The following is a 26,047-nucleotide window of genomic DNA, read 5'->3' on the forward strand; positions in this document are numbered from 1 at the left end:
TCTGTAAATTATTTACGTCACTTTTGATTTGCAGTGGGGTTAGTGACACAACAAAAAAACCTAACATTTTTATTTTACAAGTGCGATTGTATTGACAACTTAAATCCAATACCCGAAAAAAAACATGCTTGCAATGACTTTTATAAGAAGTAGGGGCCACCTTGCAAGTCCGTTGTGTGTAAAGTACAAACTTCGGTTTTAACTTTTCATTAAGTTTGGCTCACATAAACTATAATCGTAGTTCAGTTCTACAAAACATTGCATTGAAAACGAAAGACTGTGACACAAGACACAACACTATAACAAAAAACCTGGGGGTTGTTCAAAAGAGGGATGAAAGATACCAGAGGGACAGTCGAACTCATAGATTGATAATAAATTGACAACGCCATGGCTATAAAATGAAAAAGACAAACAGACAAATAATAGTACATATGACACAACATAGAAAAATAAGGAGTCCCACTTTATCCAATACAAACCCCTCCAAAAACTGAGGGTGATATCATGTGCTCCGGAAATGTAAGTAAATCCTGCTCCACATGTGGAATCCATCGTGTTGCCCAACCATTTACTAGGTGGATCATATTAATTAGTTGTTTTTAGCTCACCTGGCCCGAAGGGCCAAGTGAGCTTTTCCCATCACTTTGCGTCCGGCGTCCGTCGTCGTCCGTCGTCCTGCGTCGTCCTGCGTCCGGCGTTAACTTTTACAAAAATCTTCTCCTCTGAAACTACTGGGCCAAATTAATCCAAACTTGGCCACATCATCATTGGGGTATCTAGTTTAAAAAATGTGTCCGGTGACCCGGCCAACCAACCAAGATGGCCGCCATGGCTAAAAATAGAACATAGGTATAAAATGCAGTTTTTGGCTTATAACTCAAAAACCAAAGCATTTAGAGCAAATCTGACAAGGTAAAATTGTTTATCAGGTCAAGATCTATCTGCCCTGAAATTTTCAGATGAATCGGACCACCAGTTGTTGGATTGCTGCCCCTAAATTGGTAATTTAAAGGAAATTTGACTGTTTTTGGTTATTATCTTGAATATTATTATAGATAGAGATAAACTGTAAACAGCAATAATGTTCAGCAAAGTAAGATTTACAAATAAGTCACATGACCCAAATGGTCAGTTGACCCCTTTAGGAGTTATTGCCCTTTATGTACAATTTTTAACCATTTTTCGTAAATCTTAGTAATCTTTTACAAAAATCTTCTCCTCTGAAACTACTGGGTCAAATTAATCCAAACTTGGCCAAAATCATCTTTGGGGTATCTAGTTTAATAAAATGTTTCCGGTGACCCGGCCATCCAACCAAGATGGCCGCCATGGCTAAAAATAGAACATAGGGGTAAAATGCAATTTTTGGCTTATAACGCAAAAACCAAAGCATTTAGAGCAAATCTGACAGGAGTAAAATTGTTTATCAGGTCAAGATCTATCTGCCCTGAAATTTTCAGATGAATGGGACAACCCGTTGTTGGGTTGCTGCCCCTTAATTGGTAATTTAAAGGAAATTTTACTGTTTTTGGTTATTATCTTGAATATTATTATAGATAGAGATAAACTGTAAACAGCAATAATGTTCAGCAAAGTAAGATTTACAAATAAGTCAAACCGACCGAAATGGTCAGTTGACCCCTTTAGGAGTTATTGCTCTTTATAGTCAATTTTTAACCATTTTTCGTAAATCTTAGTAATCTTTTACAAAAATCCTCTCCTCTGAAACTACTGGGCCAAATTAATCCAAACTTGGCCACAATCATCTTTGGGGTATCTAGTTTAAAAAATGTGTCCGGTGACCCTGCCATCCAACCAAGATGGCCGCCATGGCTAAAAAAAGAACATAGGGGTAAAATGCAGTTTTTGGCTTATAACTCAAAAACTAAAGCATTAAGAGCAAATCTGACAGAGTAATATTGTTTATCAGGTCAAGATCTATCTGCCCTGAAATTTTCAGATAAATCGGACAACCCGTTGTTGGGTTGCTGCCCCTAAATTGGTAATTTTAAGGAAACTTAACTGTTTTGGGTTATAATCTTGAATATTATTATAGATAGAGATAAACTGTAAACAGCAATAATGTTCAGCAAAATAAGATCTACAAATAAGTCAACTTGACTGAAATGGTCAATTGACCCCTTAAGGAGTTATTGTCCTTTATAGTCAATTTTTAACAATTTTCATAAAATTTGTAAATTTTTTCTAACATTTTCCACTGAAACTACTGGGCCAAGTTCATTATAGATAGAGATAATTGTAAGCAGCAAGAATGTTCAGTAAAGTAAGATGTACACACACATCACCATCACCAAAACACAATTTTGTCATGAATCCATCTGCTTCCTTTGTTTAATATTCACATAGACCAAGGTGAGCGACACAGGCTCATTAGAGCCTCTAGTTTTTTTTCTACTGACATATTTTATTATTATTGGTATTTTACAGCTCAAGATTTAGAATGTTAAGAAAATTTTATGTGTTCAATTTTGCAGTAATATATAATTTGTTAGAAATCAACATTAACCTACAGTGTATAAACAATTCTTAAATATACAGGTACATCTTTTACCTTGATACTCATGCTTTTGGTAATGCTGTTTTTTTTTTGCATTTTTAACTCACCTGGCCTAAAGTGAGCTTTTCTCATCACTTGGCGTCCGTCATATGTCGTCTGTAAACTTTTACAAAAATCTTCTCCTCTGAAACTACATTTTTGTACTGGGCCAAATTTAACCAAACTTGGCCACAATCATCATTGGGGTATCTAGTTTAAAAATGTGTCCAATGACCTGGCCATCAAACCAAGATGGCCGCCATGGCTAAAAATAGAACACAGGGGTAAAATGCATATTTTGGCTTATATCTTTAAAACCAAAGCATTTAGAGCAAATCTGACATGGGGTAAAAATTGTTGATCAGGTCAAGTTCTATCTGCCCTGAAATTTTCAGACAACCTGTTGTTGGGTTGCTCCCCCTGAATTGGTAATTTTAAGGAAATTTTGCAGTTTTTGGTTATTATCTTGAATACTATTATAGATAGAGATAAACTGTAAACAGCAATAATGTTTAGCAAAGTAAGATCTACAAATAAGTCAACAATGACCAAAATTGTCAGAGAACCCCTTAAGGAGTTATTGTCCTTCATAGTCAATATTGAACAACTTTTCGTCATTTTGAACCAAACTTGGCCACATTCATTAGTAGGGTATCTATTTAAAAAAAAGTGTCCAATGACCCCGCCTACCAACCAAGATGGTCAACATCAGTAAATACAGTAACAGGTGAGCGACACAGGCTCTTGAGAGCCTCTAGTTTAAGGATATGTGTATATAGTTGTGATTTAAATCAAGATTTCTAGGTTTCATTATCTTGATAATTGAGTCAGGCCTGCTGTCATATGGACACACATTGTGTTCTTCTTTTGACATATTACTCTTTTTAAATCGCAATAACACTTGGCAATTATTTTCATAGACTCATTTAAGGAACATGTTACACAGAAACATAGACAATAACTGTTTAGTGTCTTTAAATATCAGCTGTATTTGTACGAGGCTAGGAAATAAGGTGTATGCGAGCTTTTAGCGAGCTATTACACCTGTTTCGAGCCGAGTACAAATAGCTGATATTTAAAGACACTAAACAGTTATTGTCTTTATCCTGCAATTAATTCTGTATATTATTTGTGTTTTGAAAGACACAAAAACACATGTTTTGCATTTATTTCCGATTTAAAATCCCTTGAGGCCCGTGTAGTAATACGATGCAGTAATCACACATTCAGCTGAAGACGGGTTCGCAAAAAAAGAATCTCGAATGGTCAACAATAATACATCGCTCAAAGTGAATAATTATTTATTTTAACATAACAACTAATTTCAACAGTAAAAACAATTAACAAATCATTGTTCAATTTGAAACAGAAGTGTACGAGTTGTCCTACGCTTCAGACTCGACATTCAATAAGCATGCATGCTGAAATTGACATGGTTGTTTCTGTTACACAATTATACACATTCAAGTTTTGAAATCGATAGTTGTCATCGTAGAAAAGACTGCTGTTCATGTGTGTATATTATCAGAAAATTTGTGTGATTCTTAATGCTCTAAAGAAATGTTTGAAAAAAAACAGAACGTATATAAAAGTAATCGTTAATTCACGGATACGCCATGCGGCTTCAATACACATTCTGAGGTCACACAGATTCATACAATACTCAGTCCGGCAGTAGGCGGAGCTTTTAAGCGATATCTATTTAGTATACAGATACAGCATAGCGATATCTGTAGGGCTGTATCTGTATAGTAGAACACCAAATTGCAGGATAAAAAAATTTTAATGAAAAGAAATTGGGGGATCTGAAATATTTTTCTCAAGATTTCATTGCAGACTGTAGATAAACTGTAGACTATCATTTAAAAAAGGAATTTTTAATTTATTGAAAGAATTTAACGTTTTTGATATTGTATTTAGTCTATTATTTATTGATTATAATTGACTGAACTTTCTATTTTAGCCAAACGTGCATTAATTTGGCATTATGGTAGATATACAGCCAGTGAAAGAAAACTGATAGATTCAATCCACTTCAAATTTATCCTCATTTTAGCTGCTTTCCTTACAAGGTAACACATTTATATCTAATTAATTTTTATTAAGTGGGTTTTAATGGTTCTCAAATGTTTATTTTTTACAGTGCTAGAAGAACAGATTGTACACATGATATTTCTCGGTTTGTTTATGTTTCCTGACTCGGTCTTATTCATAAAACATCCTCTTGATCTCTGAAAGTATTTGCCAATCTTTAGAGTTAATCTACTACGAAATAAAAATCAATACAAAGCAAAGAAAGTTACCAATGTGCAATTAGCGTAAAACTATGGGTATCTTATTTAGAGTGGAGTTCGGTATTTTTGTCATACTTTTTTGACAAGGAATTTTACCAGAAAAAAGAAAAAAGAACGCCTAATGGGATCATTTGAATACAAAATAGACCTGTGAGTTAACAGGGTTAACAGAATACTCCATATGAATCTGACTGATAACAATGAATATGACACATTGGATAAATTTTGTAATCAGACTTGTACTTTTGTTTCTAATGATAAAGGATAGAAAAAAATAACTAGCAAAAACATTACAAAAGATGTTTCATTGGTTTGAAACACTCTTCACACTATATTTATCATTTACCCAATTCATGTTTCGAACAAGTTAAACTGACAAATCCGCTGCAGTTTTTTTATTTTTTTTAATCATGTATCACATTTCTGCTTTCTTTTTCAGTTGGCTTCCAAATATAATTGATGCTGTCATACACATGGCACAAAATGACAACAAAACAGCAAAACTAACTATATGGATTATTATGGTAGGTTATTGTACTTAGAATTATCGGCAATGGGCCATGACGAGAAGAGATGCATGCAATTCTTCTGATAATAAAATTACTTAACTGAAGAGATTACCTCAAGAAATCTGAAATAGTTTGTAATCACCATAGAAAAAAAGTTGGTTACTTTTATGAGTTTAATTTTATGAGAAATACACATTTCTAGTTAGGGCTATTCCAGAAAAAATTGTATGGGGGTGTTGGAAGGCAGTTTTTGTCGGCACCCGCCACCCAGACAATTGTATTTGAGAATTATAGTGCATTATAGTGTGAAAAATTGCTCCGATACCCATCACCCATGTATTATTAACATAATGTGCCTTCCAACCCCCCCATACATTTTTTTCTGGAATAGCCCTTACAAAATGTTTCAGTAGTAATTAACACAGCTTGTTTAAATAATCATTGGAAAGATATATTTTAAAGATTGTTAGTGAATGTCTTTTAAAATTTCAATCAAAATTTCTAATGTTCAAGTTCTTTTTGAAGACCGAAGTTTTTGAATTTAAAAAAATGTGTTCATACAATTACATTCACTTTTCAGTGTGTTTTGAATCCACTACAGCCTGTGTTGTGTGCCTTGGTGTTGTGGGGTCTACCAGAAAGCAGAATCTCATTCTCATCTTGGTGGAATAACACGTCAACTGATCTGTCTGATGTATCAGCCAGTAATGTCAACTTTTCTCGTAGCACCAGTAGTGAAACTGAACCACTTATTAGTTTTCGGAGAAAGGAACGTAAATGACTTGCTATGTGAATCAACATTGCTACGGCTGGTGCAAGGTTAAAACTTTATAACCATCATAATAGGGAGAAATAATCAAAGTGATGCTTGTTTTTTTTATTTATATTTGTTGTTGTTTTTAAAATTGAAGCATGAATCTGTTGTTTATTTTATATCTTATTTGATTTAAGCAATTACAAAAACTGAATGAAATACATATTTACTGTTGTACTGGGAAAAAAATACTATGTTAATTTATTGTATTAAACAAGGTAATGTCTATCATTGTCTGCAAAAAAATCTATATATTGAAGACTTTAAATGAATTTGTATACATTGACAACGATTTTGCACATATTTTTACATATTTCCATAAGCTTATAAATGATTACTAGGATTGTCAGTTAAAAGGTTGGTGGTTTTCTCCTGACACTTTGGCTTCCTTCATTAATAAAAACTGACAGCCAGGAATTAGCCTTTAAGGAGGTAGACCTTGGTTCAGGGAGATAACTCTTTAAATCAGTTATGTGTTTGTTAAAGTCAAGTTTCATCAATGTTTTTCAAGCATTTACCTGAAACAGATTGAAAATAATCTATGTAACCTAGAAGCTTAGAATATATATTTATGAAAACGGTTGACACAAACGTACTGATGATTTTAAGAGTTATTTCCCTTAACCTAGGTCTACCTCCTTAAGTGGTGCTTATAAGTGACGTTAAAACACTATCAATCAATCATATTCTCATTACTTTCTGTTATCATATTCTTACAAATGATAGATCTGCTAAACATCAAAATTTGGTTTATTCTGTAATCAATACCTGTCTGGTCTAAATTGAAAAAAAATATCCTTTCCTTGCTTTCTACCATAGTCCTACTGTGTACTCTTTGAAGGAGTAAATTTCAAGGTCAACATTCCAAATTCATTGTACTGCCAATAGATCTGTTAATATGTTTATTATAAAATATTATTGATACTAATATTGTTTTAGTTATTAAATTATTAATAAAATACAAAATGAAAAGTTATTTTATTTTACTGTTTGACCTTGACGTTTCTAACTCCAGAAGGAACAAGAGGCTAAACGTCTAATAATTGTATTTATTTAAGGAACACCAGTTATTACATTTACAACCTTAGGAAAAGAACAGTCTATAAAACACTGTATATATCCCTCTTTTTAATGGGACAGATAAGGCAGACAATTTTATCAAATTTTCAATCTATGTCCCAAATGTAAAATATGTAGTGAGAAGAACTATATAACGGAAATAGTTTTGTTACAAGGATTCTTTATGATGCAGTTATTTTGGCTTTCTTCGCACATAGGATTTCGGTTTTAATCTTGTGTTGACTTGACTTTTTTAACTTTATACATGTGGCCCTTCCTTACACTGCTTGAAAATTATGTATTAAGAAATGATGATTTTTCTTGAGATGATTAGCTGCAAAATCATTTTTAGAAATTACTATTAATTAATAGTAATTTTAACCATGACTGTATGTCATCTAATATTTTAAAATTTTATGATGTATTTAAATGAGTAGTTATTGTTGCAACTCCAAATTTTAATTAAAATTATTTTTGGAATAAGGGAAAGGGAGAGGTGAAAAAGGGGTGGGGTTACTAATTTTCTCATTTCAGATTTCTGAAATTAAAAAGAAAATTTCTTCATAATTTTTTTTGGAGGGGATTATTGTCCAACATCATAGTGAATTGCTGAAAAGCAAAAAAAAAAATATGTTCATAAGACCACATTCATTCTGTGTCAGAAACATTTGCTGTGTCAACTATTTAATCACAATCCAAATTCACAGCTGTATCAAACTTGAATGTTGTGTCCATACTTGCCCCAACTGTTCAGGGTTCGATCTCTGCGGTCGTATGAAGCTGTGCCCTGCGGAGCATCTGGTTTTTGTACATACCACGGTCAACACTTGAGTTCATCTTTTGAAGATCAATATTCCTCAGCATTTCAATAACAGCCGAGACTAATATATGTTTTATAAGATATATGCAGCAGTCTAATTTAAAGACAAATATTTTGTTATAAGGATACTATTTTAATTAAGTCATTTCACAGAATAAAATTTATCAATTAATACAATTATACCCAGGAGTAAATGGATAAACAAAAAAACCCTTGCAGTTTTAATAGTGTTTATTCTTTAAAGGAAAGCTCACGTATAGAAATTTATTAAAAACATACTATTTCGCACCCATCTTAATAAAGACATTTCTTAAATAGCAAACCAAGTCAGGTAATAAACGTTTTTCCCGACTAATTGGCTATCAAATCTTGGATGTCTATGATTAAAAGCAAACTGAAAAGGAAAATATACATAGAAATATTCTGACACCTGATGATTAGGGTCCTTAAAACGTAAAAAATAGTAATGTGTTCCAGTCTTTAGCAAACAATCCTTCTAATCATTTTTAGATTTTTAATATAATATACAAGGGTATTTTTTTTTTTTTATATATTTTTCAAATAATTTTTAGTAATATTTGTCTATATCTAAATGTTTTGTTAAGAAGCCGAGTCACAATAAAAGTTTTGATTAACTTCAGGTTGCATCTTGTAGGGTGGAGGTAGTGATTCAGCACTACTAAATTCCTCTTTTTCTGTGTATTGTCTAAGTTCATGACCTGGAACAGCATCTAAATAAGGATCTACATCGTCATTTGGATATTTCGATCGGAAATACTTTCTTCCAAATATTATAATGAGCGTGAGTAGGATACCAAACACTATTGATCCACCAATTATACCTCCAATTGTACTTGTATCAGCGCCCCCTGACGATTTATCAGAGCCACCTGGAGTAGCTGGTAGTGGTGCTGAAAAAAATAACGATTTTATAAAATTGATTAACTTTTCGATCAAAATTTCTCCTTGTTAAGGTTGACTCGGTGACAGATGCTCACACATTATAAAATTACTTATTTAATAGGTTGCAATGAAATAACCCGAACTGTCAGTTAAACATGTTAAATAATCCGATATATTTACAAACAAATGTAGATATAGTGTCTTCTCCATTCATGTATTAAACTTTGTATTTGTTCAAATTAAACAATTATCCTAAGCAATACTCGACCTATCCAGATGACATGACATCAAATGATAGAAGGGTTCTAAAGCATTGTCCTTATTCAATAATATATGTTTGTAAAAGAGGGACGAAAGATACCAAAGGGACAGTCAAACTCATAAATCTAAAATAAACTGACAACGCCATGGCTAAAAATGAAAAAGACAAACAGACAAACAATAGTACACATGACACAACATAGAAAACTGAAGAATAAACAACACGAACGTAACATATCCTCGTACATTTAGATTTGTCATTGCATGTGTAGAATAAAAGGTGCACACACGAATCATTATACTGTTTCCCGCAAATTTAGGTTGTTATATCTGAATCGAATTGTGATTTTAAACAGCGGTATCCTACTGTTGCCCTTATTCACTCCACGGATATTTGTGCGTGTAATCTTCCTTCATCGGGAGAGGTGATAATGACCCTAGATATACTTTGATAAACATGTTTTCTTATTTATCCATATTTCATACATATGCATTGCTTTACATTTACATTTTCTTTTTGTAAAGAATATGACAGTTGTTATCCATTCGTTAGATGTGTTTGAGCTTTTGATTTTGCCATTTGATTTCGGACTTTCCGTTATTAATTACCTTGGAGTTTTTTTTATATCTATTTAACGTTTTTAGCTCACCTGGCCCGAAGGGCCAAGTGAGCTTTTCCCATCACTTGGCGTCCGTCGTCCGTCGTCGTCCGTCGTCCGTCGTCGTTAACTTTTACAAAAATCTTCTCCTCTGAAACTACTGGGCCAAATTAAACTAAACTTGGCCACAATCATCATTGGGGTATCTAGTTTAAAAAATGTGTGGCGAGACCCGGCCAACCAACCAAGATGGCCGCCATGGTTAAAAATAGAACATAGGGGTAAAATGCAGTTTTTGGCTTATAACTCAAAAACCAAAGCATTTAGAGCAAATCTGACATGAGGTAAAATTGTTTATCAGGTCAAGATCTATCTGCCCTCAAATTTTCAGATGAATCCGACAACCCGTTATTGGGTTGCTGCCCCTGAACTGGTAATTTTAGGTAATTTTTGCTGTTTTTGGCTATTATCTTTAATATTATTATCGATACAGATAAACTGTTAACAGCAATAATGTTCAGCAAAGTAAGATTTACAAATAAGTCAACATGACCAAAATGGTCAGTTGACCCCTTCAGGAGTTATTGACCTTTATAGTCAATTTTTAACCATTTTTCCTAAATCTTAGTAATCTTTTACAAAAATCTTCTCCTCTGAAACTACTGGGCCAAATTAATCCAAACTTGGCCACAATCATCTTTGGGATATCTAGTTTAAAAAATGTGTGGCGTGACCCGGTCAACCAACCAAGATGGCCACCATGGCTAAAAATAGAACATAGGGCTAAAATGCAGTTTTTGGCTTATAACTCAAAAACCAAAGCATTTAGAGCAAATCTGACAGCGGTAAAAGTGTTTATCAGGTCAACATCTATCTGGCCTGAAATTTTCAGGTGAATCGGACAACCTGTTGTTGGGTGGCTGCCCCTGAATTGGTAATTTTAAGGAAATTTTGCTGTTTTTGGTTATTATCTTGAATATTTTTATAGATACAGATAAACTGTAAACAGCAATAATGTTCATCAAAGTAAGATTTACAAATAAGTCAGCATGACCAAAATGGTCAGTTGACCCCTGAAGGAGTTATTGCCCTTTATAGTCAATTTTTAACCATTTGTTGTAAATCTTAGTAATCTTTTACAAAAAAAAATCTTCTTCTCTGAAACTACTGGGCCAAATTAAACTAAACTTGGCCACAATCATCATTGGGGTATCTAGTTTTAAAAATGTGTGGCGTGACCCGGCCAACCAACCAAGATGGCCGCCATGGTTAAAAATAGAACATAGGGGTAAAATGCAGTTTTTGGCTTATAACTCAAAAACCAAAGCATTTAGAGCAAATCTGACGAGGTAAAATTGTTTATCAGGTCAAGATCTATCTGCCCTCAAATTTTCAGATGAATCCGACAACCCGTTATTGGGTTGCTGCCCCTGAACTGGTAATTTTAGGTAATTTTTGCTGTTTTTGGCTATTATCTTGAATATTATTATAGATAGAGATAAACTGTAAACAGCAATAATGTTTAGCAAAGTAAGATTTACAAATAAGTCAACATGACCAAAATGGTCAGTTGACCCCTTCAGGAGTTATTGACCTTTATAGTCAATTTTTAACCATTTTTCCTAAATCTTAGTAATCTTTTACAAAAATCTTCTCCTCTGAAACTACTGGGCCAAATTAATCCAAACTTGGCCACAATCATCTTTGGGATATTTAGTTTAAAAAATGTGTGGCGTGACCCGGTCAACCAACCAAGATGGCCACCATGGCTAAAAATAGAACATAGGGCTAAAATGCAGTTTTTAGCTTATAACTCAAAAACCAAAGCATTTAGAGCAAATCTGACAGCGATAAAAGTGTTTATCAGGTCAACATCTATCTGGCCTGAAATTTTCAGGTGAATCGGACAACCTGTTGTTGGGTTGCTGCCCCTGAATTGGTAATTTTAAGAAAATTTTGCTGTTTTTGGTTATTATCTTGAATATTATTATAGATACAAATAAACTGTAAACAGCAATAATGTTCAGCAAAGTAAGATTTACAAATAAGTCAGCATGACCAAAATGGTCAGTTGACCCCTGAAGGAGTTATTGCCCTTTATAGTCAATTTTTAACCATTTTTTGTAAATCTTAGTAATCTTTTACAAAAATCTTCTTCTCTGAAACTACTGGGCCAAATTAAACTAAACTTGGCCACAGTCATCATTGGGGTAACTTGTTTAAAAAATGTGTGGCGTGACCTGGCCAATCAACCAAAATGGCTGCCACGGCTAATAATAGAACATAGGGGTAAAATGCAGTTTTTGGCTTATAACTCAAAAACCGAAGCATTAAGAGAAAATCTGACAGGGTTTAATTGTTTATCAGGTCAAGATCTATCTGCCCTGATGTTTTCACGTGGATCGGATAACCCGTTGTTAGGTTACTGTCCTGAATTGGTAATTTTAAGGAAATTTTGCCGTTTTTAGTTATTATCTTGAATATTATTATAGATAGAGATAAACTGTATACAGCAATAACGTTCAGCAAAATAAGATCTACAAATAAGTTTACATGACCAAAATAGTCAATTGACCCCTTAAGGAGTTATTGCCCTTTATAGTTAATTTTTAACATTTTTCATAAATTTTTGTTAATTTTTAGAAAATATTTTCCACTGTAATTACTGGGCCAAGTTCATTATAGATAGAGATAATTGTAGCAACAAGAATGTTCAGTAAAGAAAGATCTACAAACGCATCACTATCAACAAAACACAATTATGTCATATCCGTGTCCATTGTTTAATATGCACAAGACCAAGGTGAGCGACACAGGCTCTTTAGAGCCTCTAGTTCGATTTTATTAACGTACCACAAGTATCTCTTGTTGATGATTTAGTTTTTCCGAAAGTGCATTCCTCCTTTAATCTACAACATGGCGTTTCTATCTGTTGACTTGTGTCCGTATATTTACACCAGCTACACTCAGCCTCGCTAAAACAATCTCTAAAATAAGATTTTAAACAAGACAATTATAACTGAGAAATCCACAAATATTTCCTACTGCGGCCATATTTGGAATAATATTTGAGAATTTTTCGGAAAAAGCATATGGAGACAGATTAATATAAGCATGTGTTGCTTGTTTCTGAATTCTTATGGTGATTGTGTTTATAAAATTATACCTGTATTATTCATAATAAAATACATCAAAAAGCCTATGATTTTTATGATACGGTTTATTTGTGTTTCAGAATGTTTCTATAAATTTTTAGGCTAGGTCTCTATTAACAAAAAATAAAATAAAATAGATATTATCTTACGTCTTTATTGTTTACCTGCCATAAAATTTATTAGATATGAATCTATGTGATCTTATGCATATGTTGTAGATTCCTATGTTAAATCAATATTTATACAAAATAGTCCAAATAAAATTTTACTTAAATACTTGAAAAGGGTCGAAAGATAGCAGAGTGACATTCAAGCTCATCAATCGAAAAGAAACTGACAACGCAAAGGCTTAAAAAGAAAAAGAAAAGTAGACAAAAAATAGTACACAAAACACAACATAAGTATATTCTTTTCTTGTAATTATTGTATTTATATCTTATATTGAAATAAAATGAAGGTAAACCTACTGGTCTCCTGATTTGAGATGACAGGTCGGAATATAGCATGCTCCCAGTCCATCTGTAACATCAGGTTCACTTACTCCTGATGTATCAGGTAGCCTCGCACTGCATGGGAAAGGGGCAGATCTAAATATAGAAAAATTTATTCTGCAGAAAGATCATTTCACCGTTAACTCAATTGTCAAATAAGCATATTTTGTTTAAAGATAACATCCCTTTTAGTGAATTATTTTTAATTCATGGGAAGCATAAGATATATACGGTTGTTTGCATGTATTTTGTTTTGTGTCTTTTAAAGAATCTTTTGATATTAGGAAGTCAATAGTAAAATGAGTTAAACATTTTGGCAATTTCTTGAAATTTGACAGTGTATTTATAGTTGATTAATGTTGAAACACGTGAGCTGGTTTCTGATTATTTTTTTTTGTTGTTGTTGAGGTGAGTCTTTGTTTTATGTTTTATAGTACAAGCATTATAGATGGAGTAGAGAATGTACCAAAGAGACAAAAACCCGACCATAGAGCAGCAAACAACCCACGACCGTAAGAGGTCTTCAACGCAGCGAAAAAATACACACCCGAAGGTGGCTCAAGTTGGCCCCACATCAATATAATATGCATGTACTAGTTAAACGAAATAGACATAAAAAACTCCGAAACTTGCAAATGTCCAAAAGTTAAATAGACTTACAAAGCCTAGAGGTTCCTGGGAATTGGTACAATGCAAAATATAGGAGCGGGATATAATATGTTTTGTGAGATCTCATGATCAATTCTCCGCTATACCTCTAGTCAACGTTGGAATAGGTAACAAACTTAGCAACATGACGATGGTCAACATAAACTAACAAAAGACAACTAGCAGTTCCTGACATGCAAGCTCCAGACTTTTATTACACTGATTGAAAGATTATGACTGTATCATATGAAAATCAACCACACTCCCCCATTAGACACAGTAAAGATGATATGTTTTTGTTGATAAGTCCTCCCCCCCTGGTTTAGTTTGTAACCCAGATTTGTTTTCTCTCAATCGATTTATGTCTTTTCAACAGCGGTATACTACTGTTGCTTTATTTATGACATAAACAGCTTCAGTGATACTTACTCTGTACTATATGAGTTGGCACAAACATCGTAGATGATAGGTGTATGACACAAACAGTTACAGTTGCTTTTACATTCCACAACATCTGGGGACTTAGAGTCATCCTATAATTAAAATATATCTACTGAAGCCGACATTTAAAAGAGATTAACAAATCAAAATTGGTTCAAACAATCGTCGAGTTTCAAACATATAAACAGACTTTTAGTATTGTTTCCCCTTGTTAATGTCTCCTTAACTTAATTAAATTTCAAGAATCGCAAAATTGATAATAATCTTTATAGTTGAAGGTAATCGACTCATATCGACTCATATAATGAGTCAGCCGACGAATTTCGCGATGTTTACCTATGTGATGATCTTATTGATCATTAATTAAAAAGCATTTGAAAGTTTTTATCTATCTGTTATAGTTTTTAAGATGATAGGCAAACACTTTAACAAATTGAAACAATCTTCATCATAGGGCAATAATCCCTATAAGGAGTTGATCAGCGAATTCAGATATGTATGATGACACTTTTAACTGAATATTTGTTTTGCTTTTTTTATTTGCAAAAGTAGCAGAAGGGACTGTTAAACCAACATTAATGACGTCCTCTCCCTATAACATATAAACACAAAGTATATAAGATAACGACTAACAACCTAGTAGGAATGCAATATAAACTACAAAAACAAAAACAAAAAAAAACCCCTAAAAATGCAATATAACATGGAATAATTTATAAAACTGTATATAACTGGACTTGCATGAATAGTTGAGGTATAATTTAGAATTTTAATTGAGTGTACTCAATCTATATGAAATTCTAATTTATGATTGAACAGACTTCATCTTTCGTTTAAATAGATTTATATTTCTGGACGTACGTTTTATGCTATTTCATTCAATAGTAGTAGACAGAAAAAAGGATTTTCTGATTATCTCTAGTATATATAATTACTACTGTTTCGCAAATCACAATTCGATATTTGGCCAACAAGAAGGGGCATAAAATAGCAGAGATAATCGGGGGTGGTCCCATCATATAAGAATAGAACAAATTGAGCTGTCTGGACTTTCTTATGTCCACTAGCAACTACCAGCCTATTTCAAAATATATAGCTTCCCGACTAGCGAACACGGGCAACCAAGTCACTAATTTTTCTGCTTCCAACTGAACATGTTCTAAATTGTCGGAGTTTTGTTGAATACAACAATCCCATAACTCATACTGAGGATTCTTTAGTAATCGCTAGAGATCATTATTCGTGGATTCCGTGGTAACCCAGGATCCACGAATTCTGATGTTCAACGATTAACAAATTGTCTAAGGAATATAGGTAGTCTTTGGCTTAACCATGAAATAAAATATCCACGAAAACGCAAGTTCGTACTCACGAAAATAAATGAATCCACAGTTTGCATATTCCATAATGAGTCTTATTGATATTAGGTATATACGAGCAATATAATTTCTATTCAATAATCTTTCAATTTTCTAAGAACATTTAATCTTGTGCTAGCATAATTTAGAAAATGTTCTCTATATGTGTATGGATTTTACCATTGGAATCAAAAGGTATTCCTAAGTGTTTATGAAAAAAGACAAATTCTACTGCTGGAATTTGAAATTCTATTTTAATATCATCTGGGGAAGTATTATATGAGAACAGCAAAGCCTTTGTCTTATTAGGATTACAATGTTTAAGCCAATCTTGCTGAGATTCGTTCTAAATCGCTGTTTAAGACATCCTCAATTGTGCAAGGGCTATTAATTGTATGAAAAAGGGATGTGTCATCAGCATTGAGTTAAAATTATCAAATGATCAGCTATTTCATTTTTTTTTTATCTATTTTGCATTTTTTTTAAAGAAAGGGTATTAACTCCGGTACTGAATGTATGTTATATAATGTTTGACATTTAATGCTCTTCAACTTTGGTATTGTTTGGCTTTATAAATATTTTGATATGAGGGTCACTGATGAGTCTTATGTAGACGAAACGCTCGTCTGGCGTACTAAATGAGAATCCTGGTAACTAATTAAGCCACTGTTTCCATAAAATAACAACGAAGTCTTTAGAAAGTGCACAATAATCATCACGATCATACTGATATATATAAGAAGAGACCGTATCAAAGATAAATAATGTCAACACAACATTAGGGATTTCGGTTCAGGTCATTACATCGAGGATGTAAGACATTTTACGATATCAATGCAAACACAGAAAACATATAAGTTAGTAATTCTATTTCTGCGACATTTTAAAAAGTAAATGAACTTGATGACGTTATAACAATGGCAAAGTGGTATTCTATGAAATAATAAAAATAACATGATTAACTAGTACACACTTACACAAGTACAAGTTAGCGGTACATTTGGCTTGGACTTTTTTCTGATGATAAACAGATTAGTTTCAGTTATAGGCCTCAACTCAAACGTGTTGCTTGTTTTGGCAAAGTCTAGTCCGCTCGACATTATTGTTGGTAACGTCACCTTTAATAAATGAAATTGGCTGATTGAATTAGTTTTATCTGTGTTGACAAAGTCTTGTCCTCTAAACGTTATTGTTAGACGTTTTACCTTTAATAATTACAATTGACTTTCATACATTAGTGTTTTGAGTGTTGTCAAAGTATATTCCGTTACATGTTATTGCTGGTAACGTCACATTTAATTAATAGAATTGTCTCTCATAAATTAGTTTTATCTTTGTTGGAAAAGTCTATTCCACTACACGTTCATGCTGGTACCGTCTCCTATGATAAACAAAATTAACTCTACCAAATCAGTTTCATTTTTGTTTGCAAAGTCTTGTCTGCTGGACGTTATTGTTGGTAATTTCACATTAAATAAATAATATTAACCTTTTCAAATTAATTTTAACAACAACTAATGTTATACAATCAGGCAACAATGTGTTTAATGTATCTGTTGTACAAATGGACTACATGCAAAATATTTAAATAAACCATTTTATATTATATAAAGGAACGCTTACGTATGTGGTCTTTTGAAACGTAGAGAAAAAAATAGATTTAATGACAGTTGATAATATGTAATTCTATCATTAAAGTATAAACATTAAAATCCATTAAAATTTCAGAAAGGTCATCCTTATAAGTAATTTAATGTTTATGTTGTCTAAAGTACTACACATATTGCCTCATAATTGTATCAAAATGGTTTATCAAATATATTAAATGGACAATTCTTACCCCTGACGTCTCACAAATGTTGTACGCGTTATTTCACATACTTTCTAACAGTGATGTTCCGAATATATAATACTAACCCTATAGGACGTCAGTTCTTTATTCGTAGAATAATCTTGGCATGATTTTGGATTTAACACTCCTTGACTGCGTAATACATTTGCAATTTCAGGTTCCTACAATTATTATATATCCCGTTAGTTGAATAATGAATTTGCTGATACTTATTGTCCCTCTATAACAAATTATCGCACCGCGGGTAAAATATCACGTTGTGATTGGTTTAACGCCGTCTCGTGGTGACCCCTTATGAGACCGTAGGGGGTTAGTAAATTTCATAGGGGGTTCATGACGCGTTAATGGTGACTTCATCTATAAACGTTGTTGTGTTTTGTTGTTTGTTTTCAACAAAACGCAGCAGAAAAAGTCTTGCGTGCGATAAATTCGTTATACGGTTAACTACTGAGCCCCTACGGATCCATAGAGGGTGAATAAAATTCGTAGGGGAGTCGGCCTCCGGCCTCACCCCCTATGGATTTTTCTAACCCTCTATAGATGCGTAGGGGATCAGTAGCGAACAATATAACTTATAGTATGGGGTCTTCCTCGCATTTATTTATCATTCATGTTTGATATCTGTAACTATCACTCACTGCTCTTAATTAAAGAATTGACTATAATTAATTCCAAAATTTTAGTGTTTCAAAACATTATTAAATTGGTTTGTATTTCAAAGTTGCAGAATGTTGTTTGAAACAGTAAAGTGAGTATTGTATCCCTACTGCAGTTCTCGTAATTCAATTAATGCAGTTTAACAACGTTCTTTCTGCGGGTTTTGTGTTATTATCTTAAGAACAATAAAAACAAACCAATATTTAACAAAGTAGCACAAAAAGGCCCATATCAAATTTAACAACCACCTCATTCATTGCTTTTTTTTTATCTTTGATTTTTTTTTTATTTTTTTATGTTAAATCCATCCATAGAGGATAAAAACATTAAATCTGAAACGTACAATCGCGAGTTTGACGTCAGAATGTAAACGTCAAACAGGTAGAGATATGTACATTTGAAGTTTACCTTGCTCTATTTGCTGCATGTCTATATGCTTAGTGTGTATTTCTTCTAATAATAGAGCCACGTCATTATGTATCAAAGCAACACAAAGGACGAATTAAACGACGTTCCTTCTGCCGGTTTCGTGATTTATTAATGTAATTTAACGACGCGACGTTCTTTCTGCAGGTTTCGTGATTAAATAAATGCAATGAAACGATGTTCTTTCTGCTGGTTTCATGATTAAATTAATGTTATTTAACGACGTTCTATCTGCAGGTGTCGTGATTAAATTAATGCAATTTGACAACGTTCTTTCTGCAGGTGTGGTGATTCAATTCATGCAATTTTAACGGCGGTAGTATACGGATGTTAAGTAAATAAGTTGTGTATACCGAACAAAAACAAGAAAGAAAGCATATATTTTTTTTTATTTGGTTAAGTGAGATAAGGTGTGATTAAAGGATGAACAATTTGATCAAACACACAAATTCTGATAAACAGTAACATGACATAGTTTGGTAACAATAAATGAACATATGAAAAGGACGACAAAATTAAAATGAAACTGAAATATTGTTTTGAAAAACATATTAATCAAATTTTATTGTCAGCAAACCTCTACAGTGATATGATTGGGTTCCTTAAATGCATTTTCATCAGATGTCTCTTTGAGTCTTGGGTGCATTACAACAAATCCACTGTCATCTATTATAATGCAACTGTAGCCGTCACTAAGAAAAAGAATTGAGTGGAAAGATTTCAACAACGTTAGATGAAAACAAAATCACATATTTTCATAAACACAATATTACGAACATACCAAATAAATGAGTCAAATCTGTATAACGCAATATTTTTCTAGGAGTAGAAAAGCAAAGAATTTCGCCATAATTTGATGGGTTGGTTGATAATGCTTTATGATAAAAGAAATGAAACTGTGCCTTTTAAAATTGTTACACAATGATGACTGATGTACTCATATTTTGACTATTTTTTGTTTGTTATGCCTGTTTGGTTCACGCATCATTGTAAATATGACGGATTTTTATAAGACTGTCATCAAAGGAAGAGGTTTAGCGCTATAAAAATGCCTGTACCAATGCAAGTCAGGAATATGAAAGTTCTTGTCCATAGTACGTATTTGATGTGTTTTGACATTTGATTTTGCCATGTGATTATGGACTTTCCGATTAGATTTTTTCTCCGAGTTCTGTATTTTTGTGATTTTACTTTTTAATTGAAATACTTCCATTTTAATGTTATAAAATTCCAGCAGCGAAAGAGAAAAAACAAAAATACACACTGATACATGTAATAATGAAACAAAACTTTGAAATGGAAAATCTTGCTAACATGTCATCGCTAAGGATTGATTTTCACTATTTCATGTAGTTATGAACCTATTAAAATATCTGTTATCGCGACAGTATGAAACACATTTAGGAAATGAACCAATTAAAATATCTGTTATCGCGACAGTATGAAATACTCAGGAAATGAACCAACTAAAAGATTTGTTATCGCGACAGTATGAAACACTCAGGAAATGAACCAATTAAAATATCTGTTATCGCGACAGTATGAAACATTCAGGAAATGAACCAATTAAAATATCTGTTATAGCGACAGTATGAAACACTCAGGAAATGAACCAACTAAAAGATTTGTTATCCCGACAGTATGAAACACTCAGGAAATGAACCAATTAAAATATCTGTTATCGCGACAGTATGAAACACTCAGAAAATGAACCAACTAAAAGATTTGTTATCGCGACAGTATGAAACACTCAGGAAATGAACCAATTAAAATGTTTGTTATCGCAACAGTATGAAACACTCAGGAAATGAACCGATTAAAATATCTGTTATCGCAACAGTATGAAACACTCAGGAACTGAACCAATTAAAATATTCTCATGGAAAATTTGGCTTACCTGTTATCGCCATATGACAAGATACACACATGTAATGAACCAACAAAAACATTGCAATGAAAAGTCTTGCCTACTTGCGACAGGACAGATAAACACAGGCAATGAAACAATTAAAATATTCCCATGGAAAATTGTCCTTACCTGTAATTAGCATATGATGGGTACACACTAATTATGAACCAATAAAAAAATTCGAATGCAAAATATTGCTAACCTATTATCGCCAAAGGATAGAACATACTTGTTATGAACCAATGAAATGTTGCCCATGGAAATTTTGCTTACCTGTTACTGCCACAGGATGGATAAACACTAGTAATGAACCAATTAAAGTATTCCAATGGAAAATCTGCAGCTAACGCAGCAGTTACTATATTCGAACTAAAAGTAAAATAAACCATAGATAATTAATTCATCTTTTCCAGACTTCATGTTATATTTAATTACCATTCCAGTTTATAGACAAAGAAAAAAACAGGTGTAGTACAGATCAAGCAGATATTAGTTAAAAGTAAAGTTGCAAACTTGTTGTCACATTCCAAACTTGGTATTTGTGTGTTTTTTTCAAATAGGAAACGATCCAAATTATATACAACCATTGACAATATTCAATGGAATCTATAAGTTAAAGTAAACAAATGTTATAAATAAGAATACAAAACAAAACCAGACGTGATAGATTTACCGTGGATTCATATATATTCGTTGGATGCTAATTTCCATAGAATTTGTGGTTACAGGAGGAACAAATTCTTCTAAAGGAATGTATGCTGACTTTGCAAAAAAACACCAAACTAAATATCCACTTATATGCTTGTTTTCCTCAATCCAAGAAAATTGGTACCCGCGAAAATAAATTAATCCACAGTACTATGACAATAATTTAACGGTTAGAAAATCAATTTTTTTTTACTATTTTTGTGCTATCATCGCATTTCTTGCGCGGTGTGAGAAAAATATTTCTCATCACTAGTAAAATATCTGTTCTCAGCAAATGATTGGTCGAAATTTTATCATGACGTTAAATTTTGATGGTTTCTGTAGAATTTTCTTTTGTGACGTCCTGATAAAAGGGACAATACCTGATGACTTCACTTATAAAGACCACAACTGTACGCAAATCTTTGAAAAGCAAGGATAACAATCAAATCATTAACAGATTCCACCATTATAACTCCGTATTACGGTATTTCTCCACTCACTCTCTTGAGTGGAGCAATAGCGTAACATATTTGTTGCAGTGATAGAATCTATATTGGTAAATTTTATCCTACGATGGTAGAAAAAAGCCTTAAAAAGACGGAATGAGAATACATATGTTCACACACTTTTATGTAATTTGTTAGGAGCAACAAATAAAAGAACTATGTCAATTAGACATGCTTTGATACTATATCTGCCCTTGAATGTTTACTTGATTACATTTCTGTTCGCCTTGGAGATCCCGTCTTTCGTCAAGTTATCGGAATTCCAATGGGTACTTACTGTGTATCATTTATTGCGGACCTGTTTTTGTATTGTTATGAGTTACACTTTATGACTAAAATCAGCAAAGACCTATCGAAACAATATCTGATGCAATTTTTAACAATACTTTTAGATATTTGGATGATATATTGGTTCTCAGTAATGAAGACTTCAGTATTTAAACTAAAGACAAAAATCATGCTGAACTTACGTTGATTAAAGCTAACACTAACAATGACAACTGTCCTTTCCTCGATCTTGATATCTATATCATTAACGGGAAGCTTAATACAAAAACTCATGATGAGATTATTCTTTATTTCATATCGTTAATTATCCGTTTTTAGATGGTGTCGTTCCCTTGTCACCATCTGATGGTGTTTATTTATCTCAACTTGTACGATTCGACCGTGTATTTAACACGTGTATGTTGTACTGCTCCTCGGGGCGTTTTGATTGACACATAACACTTGTTGTCGTTGGAACAACGTATAAGATTTTAGCGAGAGAAATGTGTGTGTTTTCTGGCCTTTGTTAGACTTGTATCATTTTTAATTTTAGTTTCTTGTGTAAAATTCGGAGTTTAGTATGACGTCCATTATCACTGAACTAGTATACATATTTGTTTAGGGGCTAGCTAAAGGACGCATCTGGGTGCGGTGGCCTTCGGGTGTTGTGTGCTCTATGACTGGGGTGTTGTCTCTTTGACACATTCACCATTTCCATTCTCAATTCTATTCAATGCACTGTTTACATTTGTTTCGACCTCATTAAATCTAAATGGGTCAAGCCTTGAGAGTACACAAATTAAAATTAAGATGTCTGTTCTGTTCTGAAAGAGTGGTATGCACACACATTATAAACACTGCTTACTTATCTTTGTTACAATTTTGATATCATGCTATGAAAATGAAGGTTGTAATTCCCTATTTTGTTATTTTAAAAATCTAACAACATCCTCGTTCTGATGCAACTTTAAATTTTGATGCTAGCGAAAAAAAAATTAATACAATATTGCACATTATATTGTTGGGATCTTTTAAAAAACATTGACCATTTCATTTGATAGAATAATCACCTTTTTTTTTGTATCGTATGTACAAATGTTAGAACTATTCCTGATCCCCAGGCATCAACGTACGGTGTGGTCACGAACATGGACCCTGGGTGTGCCATCGCCTGTCTCCACCTGCAAGATGAATGTTTGACATTGTATTTTTGGCATGACATATATTGAGGTCATGAATTAAGAGAAATTTGAATAGAGGTCTGAAATCGTGCATCGACTGTATGCAAAAGGTCTGCATAACAGAGATATGTTTATATGTCCAATTTCTTTTTACTATTCTTATTTTAAGAAGAATCACAAACTGAATTCAAAGGTAAATTCCAGTGCAAGAAAATGAAACAGGCTATCTGTAGTAGAATACAATCATTATCATAAAAATAAACACATCATAGATACCAGGACTAAATTTTGTATATACGCCAGACTCATCAGTGACGCTCGAATCCAAAAAAGTTGAAAAAGCCAAATAAAGTACGAAGTTGAAGAGCATTAAGGACCAAAATTCCTAAATGTTTTGCCAGATACAGCAAATGTAATCTATGCCTGAGGTAAAAAAGCCTCAGTATTTCAAAAATTCAAAATTTTGTACACAGATAATTTATAAAAAGATTCTTATCTATCAAATATTATGCACCAAGTCTAGTCGATTTTTATTGTTGTTCTTTATTTTGTTTTAAATAGTTAACGTATTCTTGTTGATCAGTCTTAAGTTTTCTATGTTGGTGTATGTTTTCTTTTGTTCGTCTGTTGGTCTCTATCTGTTTTAGCCATGAGGGGGGATAGGAGGGGTCTTGATTCCGAAATCCCGGACTTGAAAAAACGAAATCCCGAGGTCCCGAATTTAAATAAAGCAAATCCCGACATCCCGAAATCCGAAAAAAAGGATTCCCGGATCCCGAAAGGGTCAATCCCGAAATCCCGAGCTTAAAAACACCCGATCCCGGAGTCCCGATAAAGGTCCTATTCCCCCTCAGCCATGGCGTTGTCAGTTTATTTTCGTCTTATGAATTTGAATGTCACTCTGGTATATTTCGCCTCTCTTTCATCCCACATTATAGTGGTGTTAGAGATTGTATTGAATATAATAAATGTCTGATTTGAAAAGATTTTTAATGATTATATTTCTTATTTTTCACTTTGATTTACTTTGCAGATCAGTCTGCCTGTCGACAGTACATTTCGCCGTGATTATTTTCCTTTATCTTAATGCTTACCAGCCTCGTTTTTCATGATCATATGATTTCAGTAGATTTACTCCAGGATAAATCCTGATCAGCCCGGCTTTTGTTGCAATGTATCTCCATGCCACGTACCTCGCCTTATTACTTTTCCAAAATTCTTCAGCTTTATATGTAGCCCACACAGATGATCGAAGTGTTGACTACGTTAATTTTAAAAATAGAAAAAATAATGAAAGTGAAGATGTGTCTACCTATATATTGTAAAGATCGATTAACTGTATACCACCATTTTGGCTTATACAACAGCAATACACAGTCAATATAGTTCTTTGCTTACAATCAGCTAATGTTGAGATATTTGCAATCGATGAGTATTCAAATTAAAAAAATAAGTGATGAACTGCATTGAGACTGTTTTAAAAAATACAAAATACTTGTTTCTTTTAAATTACTTTTTTTTACCAATCCATATAAAGGATCAAATGAATAAAGGTACCAATTCATGAAAGGTTATGATTCGTAGATAAGTAGTGGATTTTATTTTACAATTCTTTGATATGTTTAACTTTGAATTCAATTAACCTTGAACCCAGGATTAATCTCGTTCTTCTTTGTTAGAAAACCTTGGTATTTACTGACATCTTCCGCGGTCTCATCACGGTCTAAATATTGAAAAGGGTTTTCAAAGGCAGCCTGTGAAAACTTTACACAACTACGATCTGAAACAAAAATGATTAAACGGTCTTAATTTAATTTCATCAAAACATTAATAATTTTTAACGTTTTAACATCAGAGTAAAAAGGGGAAATAATATGGAAATATGATAATTCACTTAAACTGAATTTGCCATAGACTATGCAATTCCATGTAAAGATTTGTAATCTTCACAAACATCTGCATAGGTTTAGTACATGTATCATTTTGTTTCTTGATTGATAGTTACAATACTGAAAATGAACAAATAAATAAGTGAAATTGGCACTTTATACACCTCTTATACCAAAGCGATTTTCCTTCATTAGGAATACCCAAATCTTAACATTTGAAAGCGTAAATATGATTCAACGTTAGGAATTTTATGACAAAAAAGAACTTAGCATTTGGTTTTAAAGCCAACTTTAGTTGAGGGAGTAGGATACATGGTGTATTAATAAGATTCTAAATTATTAATAAAAACGATTTGGATTATTTTTGATAACTTTCGATGAAAGTTTATTTTCATCTTTTATCATCGAAAAATCATAATAAAATATATGTTTTAAATTATGTCAGTACCGAATAACTGACTTTTATCTACTGATAATCCTTATCGGGCGAACAGTTCAAGAGCAGTAAAATCAAGCCGGTGCTAATAAATGAAATAGACTCTTCTGATTATATCTGTTTGAAATATTTTAAAATGGTTCACATTATTTTTCATTGGAGATTCGGTTACTAGATATTCATTAAAACATCTTATGAAAGGTTTTCTAGAAACGTTTATAATTCGCCGAAAATAATATCTGATGTACGAAATGTAACACTATGTGTTCTTTTTTTTTTTTTACATTTTTACCTATTATGTCATTTTGAATAGTGATATGTT

The 26,047-nt window shown here is 32.8% G+C and overlaps 2 protein-coding genes across 3 annotated transcripts in view; one reads left to right on the plus strand and one right to left on the minus strand.

The window, feature by feature from the left end:
- Positions 1 to 7,153, plus strand: part of LOC143076406 (G-protein coupled receptor 143-like) — a 29,681-nt gene extending 22,528 nt beyond the window's left edge. Inside the window, exons 7-9 of the mRNA XM_076252161.1 lie at positions 4,524 to 4,632; positions 5,294 to 5,378; positions 5,944 to 7,153. Of these exons, the coding sequence (XP_076108276.1) occupies positions 4,524 to 4,632; positions 5,294 to 5,378; positions 5,944 to 6,144 (395 nt within the window). The 3' untranslated portion in view covers positions 6,145 to 7,153. The remainder of the gene's footprint in view (positions 1 to 4,523; positions 4,633 to 5,293; positions 5,379 to 5,943) is intronic.
- A 1,091-nt stretch (positions 7,154 to 8,244) lies between these two features.
- Positions 8,245 to 26,047, minus strand: part of LOC143076401 (VWFA and cache domain-containing protein 1-like) — a 38,003-nt gene continuing 20,200 nt past the window's right edge. For both annotated transcript variants that reach the window (XM_076252148.1, XM_076252149.1), the window contains exons 14-24: positions 25,044 to 25,180; positions 24,495 to 24,661; positions 23,290 to 23,400; positions 21,030 to 21,125; positions 19,425 to 19,539; positions 17,830 to 17,925; positions 16,890 to 17,030; positions 14,543 to 14,646; positions 13,442 to 13,561; positions 12,673 to 12,806; positions 8,245 to 8,967 (exon numbers count right to left, since the gene is read on the minus strand). In XM_076252148.1, coding sequence (XP_076108263.1) covers positions 8,657 to 8,967; positions 12,673 to 12,806; positions 13,442 to 13,561; positions 14,543 to 14,646; positions 16,890 to 17,030; positions 17,830 to 17,925; positions 19,425 to 19,539; positions 21,030 to 21,125; positions 23,290 to 23,400; positions 24,495 to 24,661; positions 25,044 to 25,180 — 1,532 coding nt within the window. In that variant the 3' untranslated portion in view covers positions 8,245 to 8,656. The remainder of the gene's footprint in view (positions 8,968 to 12,672; positions 12,807 to 13,441; positions 13,562 to 14,542; positions 14,647 to 16,889; positions 17,031 to 17,829; positions 17,926 to 19,424; positions 19,540 to 21,029; positions 21,126 to 23,289; positions 23,401 to 24,494; positions 24,662 to 25,043; positions 25,181 to 26,047) is intronic.

The sequence above is a fragment of the Mytilus galloprovincialis genome, chromosome 5 (genome assembly GCF_965363235.1).
Source record: "Mytilus galloprovincialis chromosome 5, xbMytGall1.hap1.1, whole genome shotgun sequence".
NCBI lineage: Eukaryota > Metazoa > Mollusca > Bivalvia > Mytilida > Mytilidae > Mytilus > Mytilus galloprovincialis.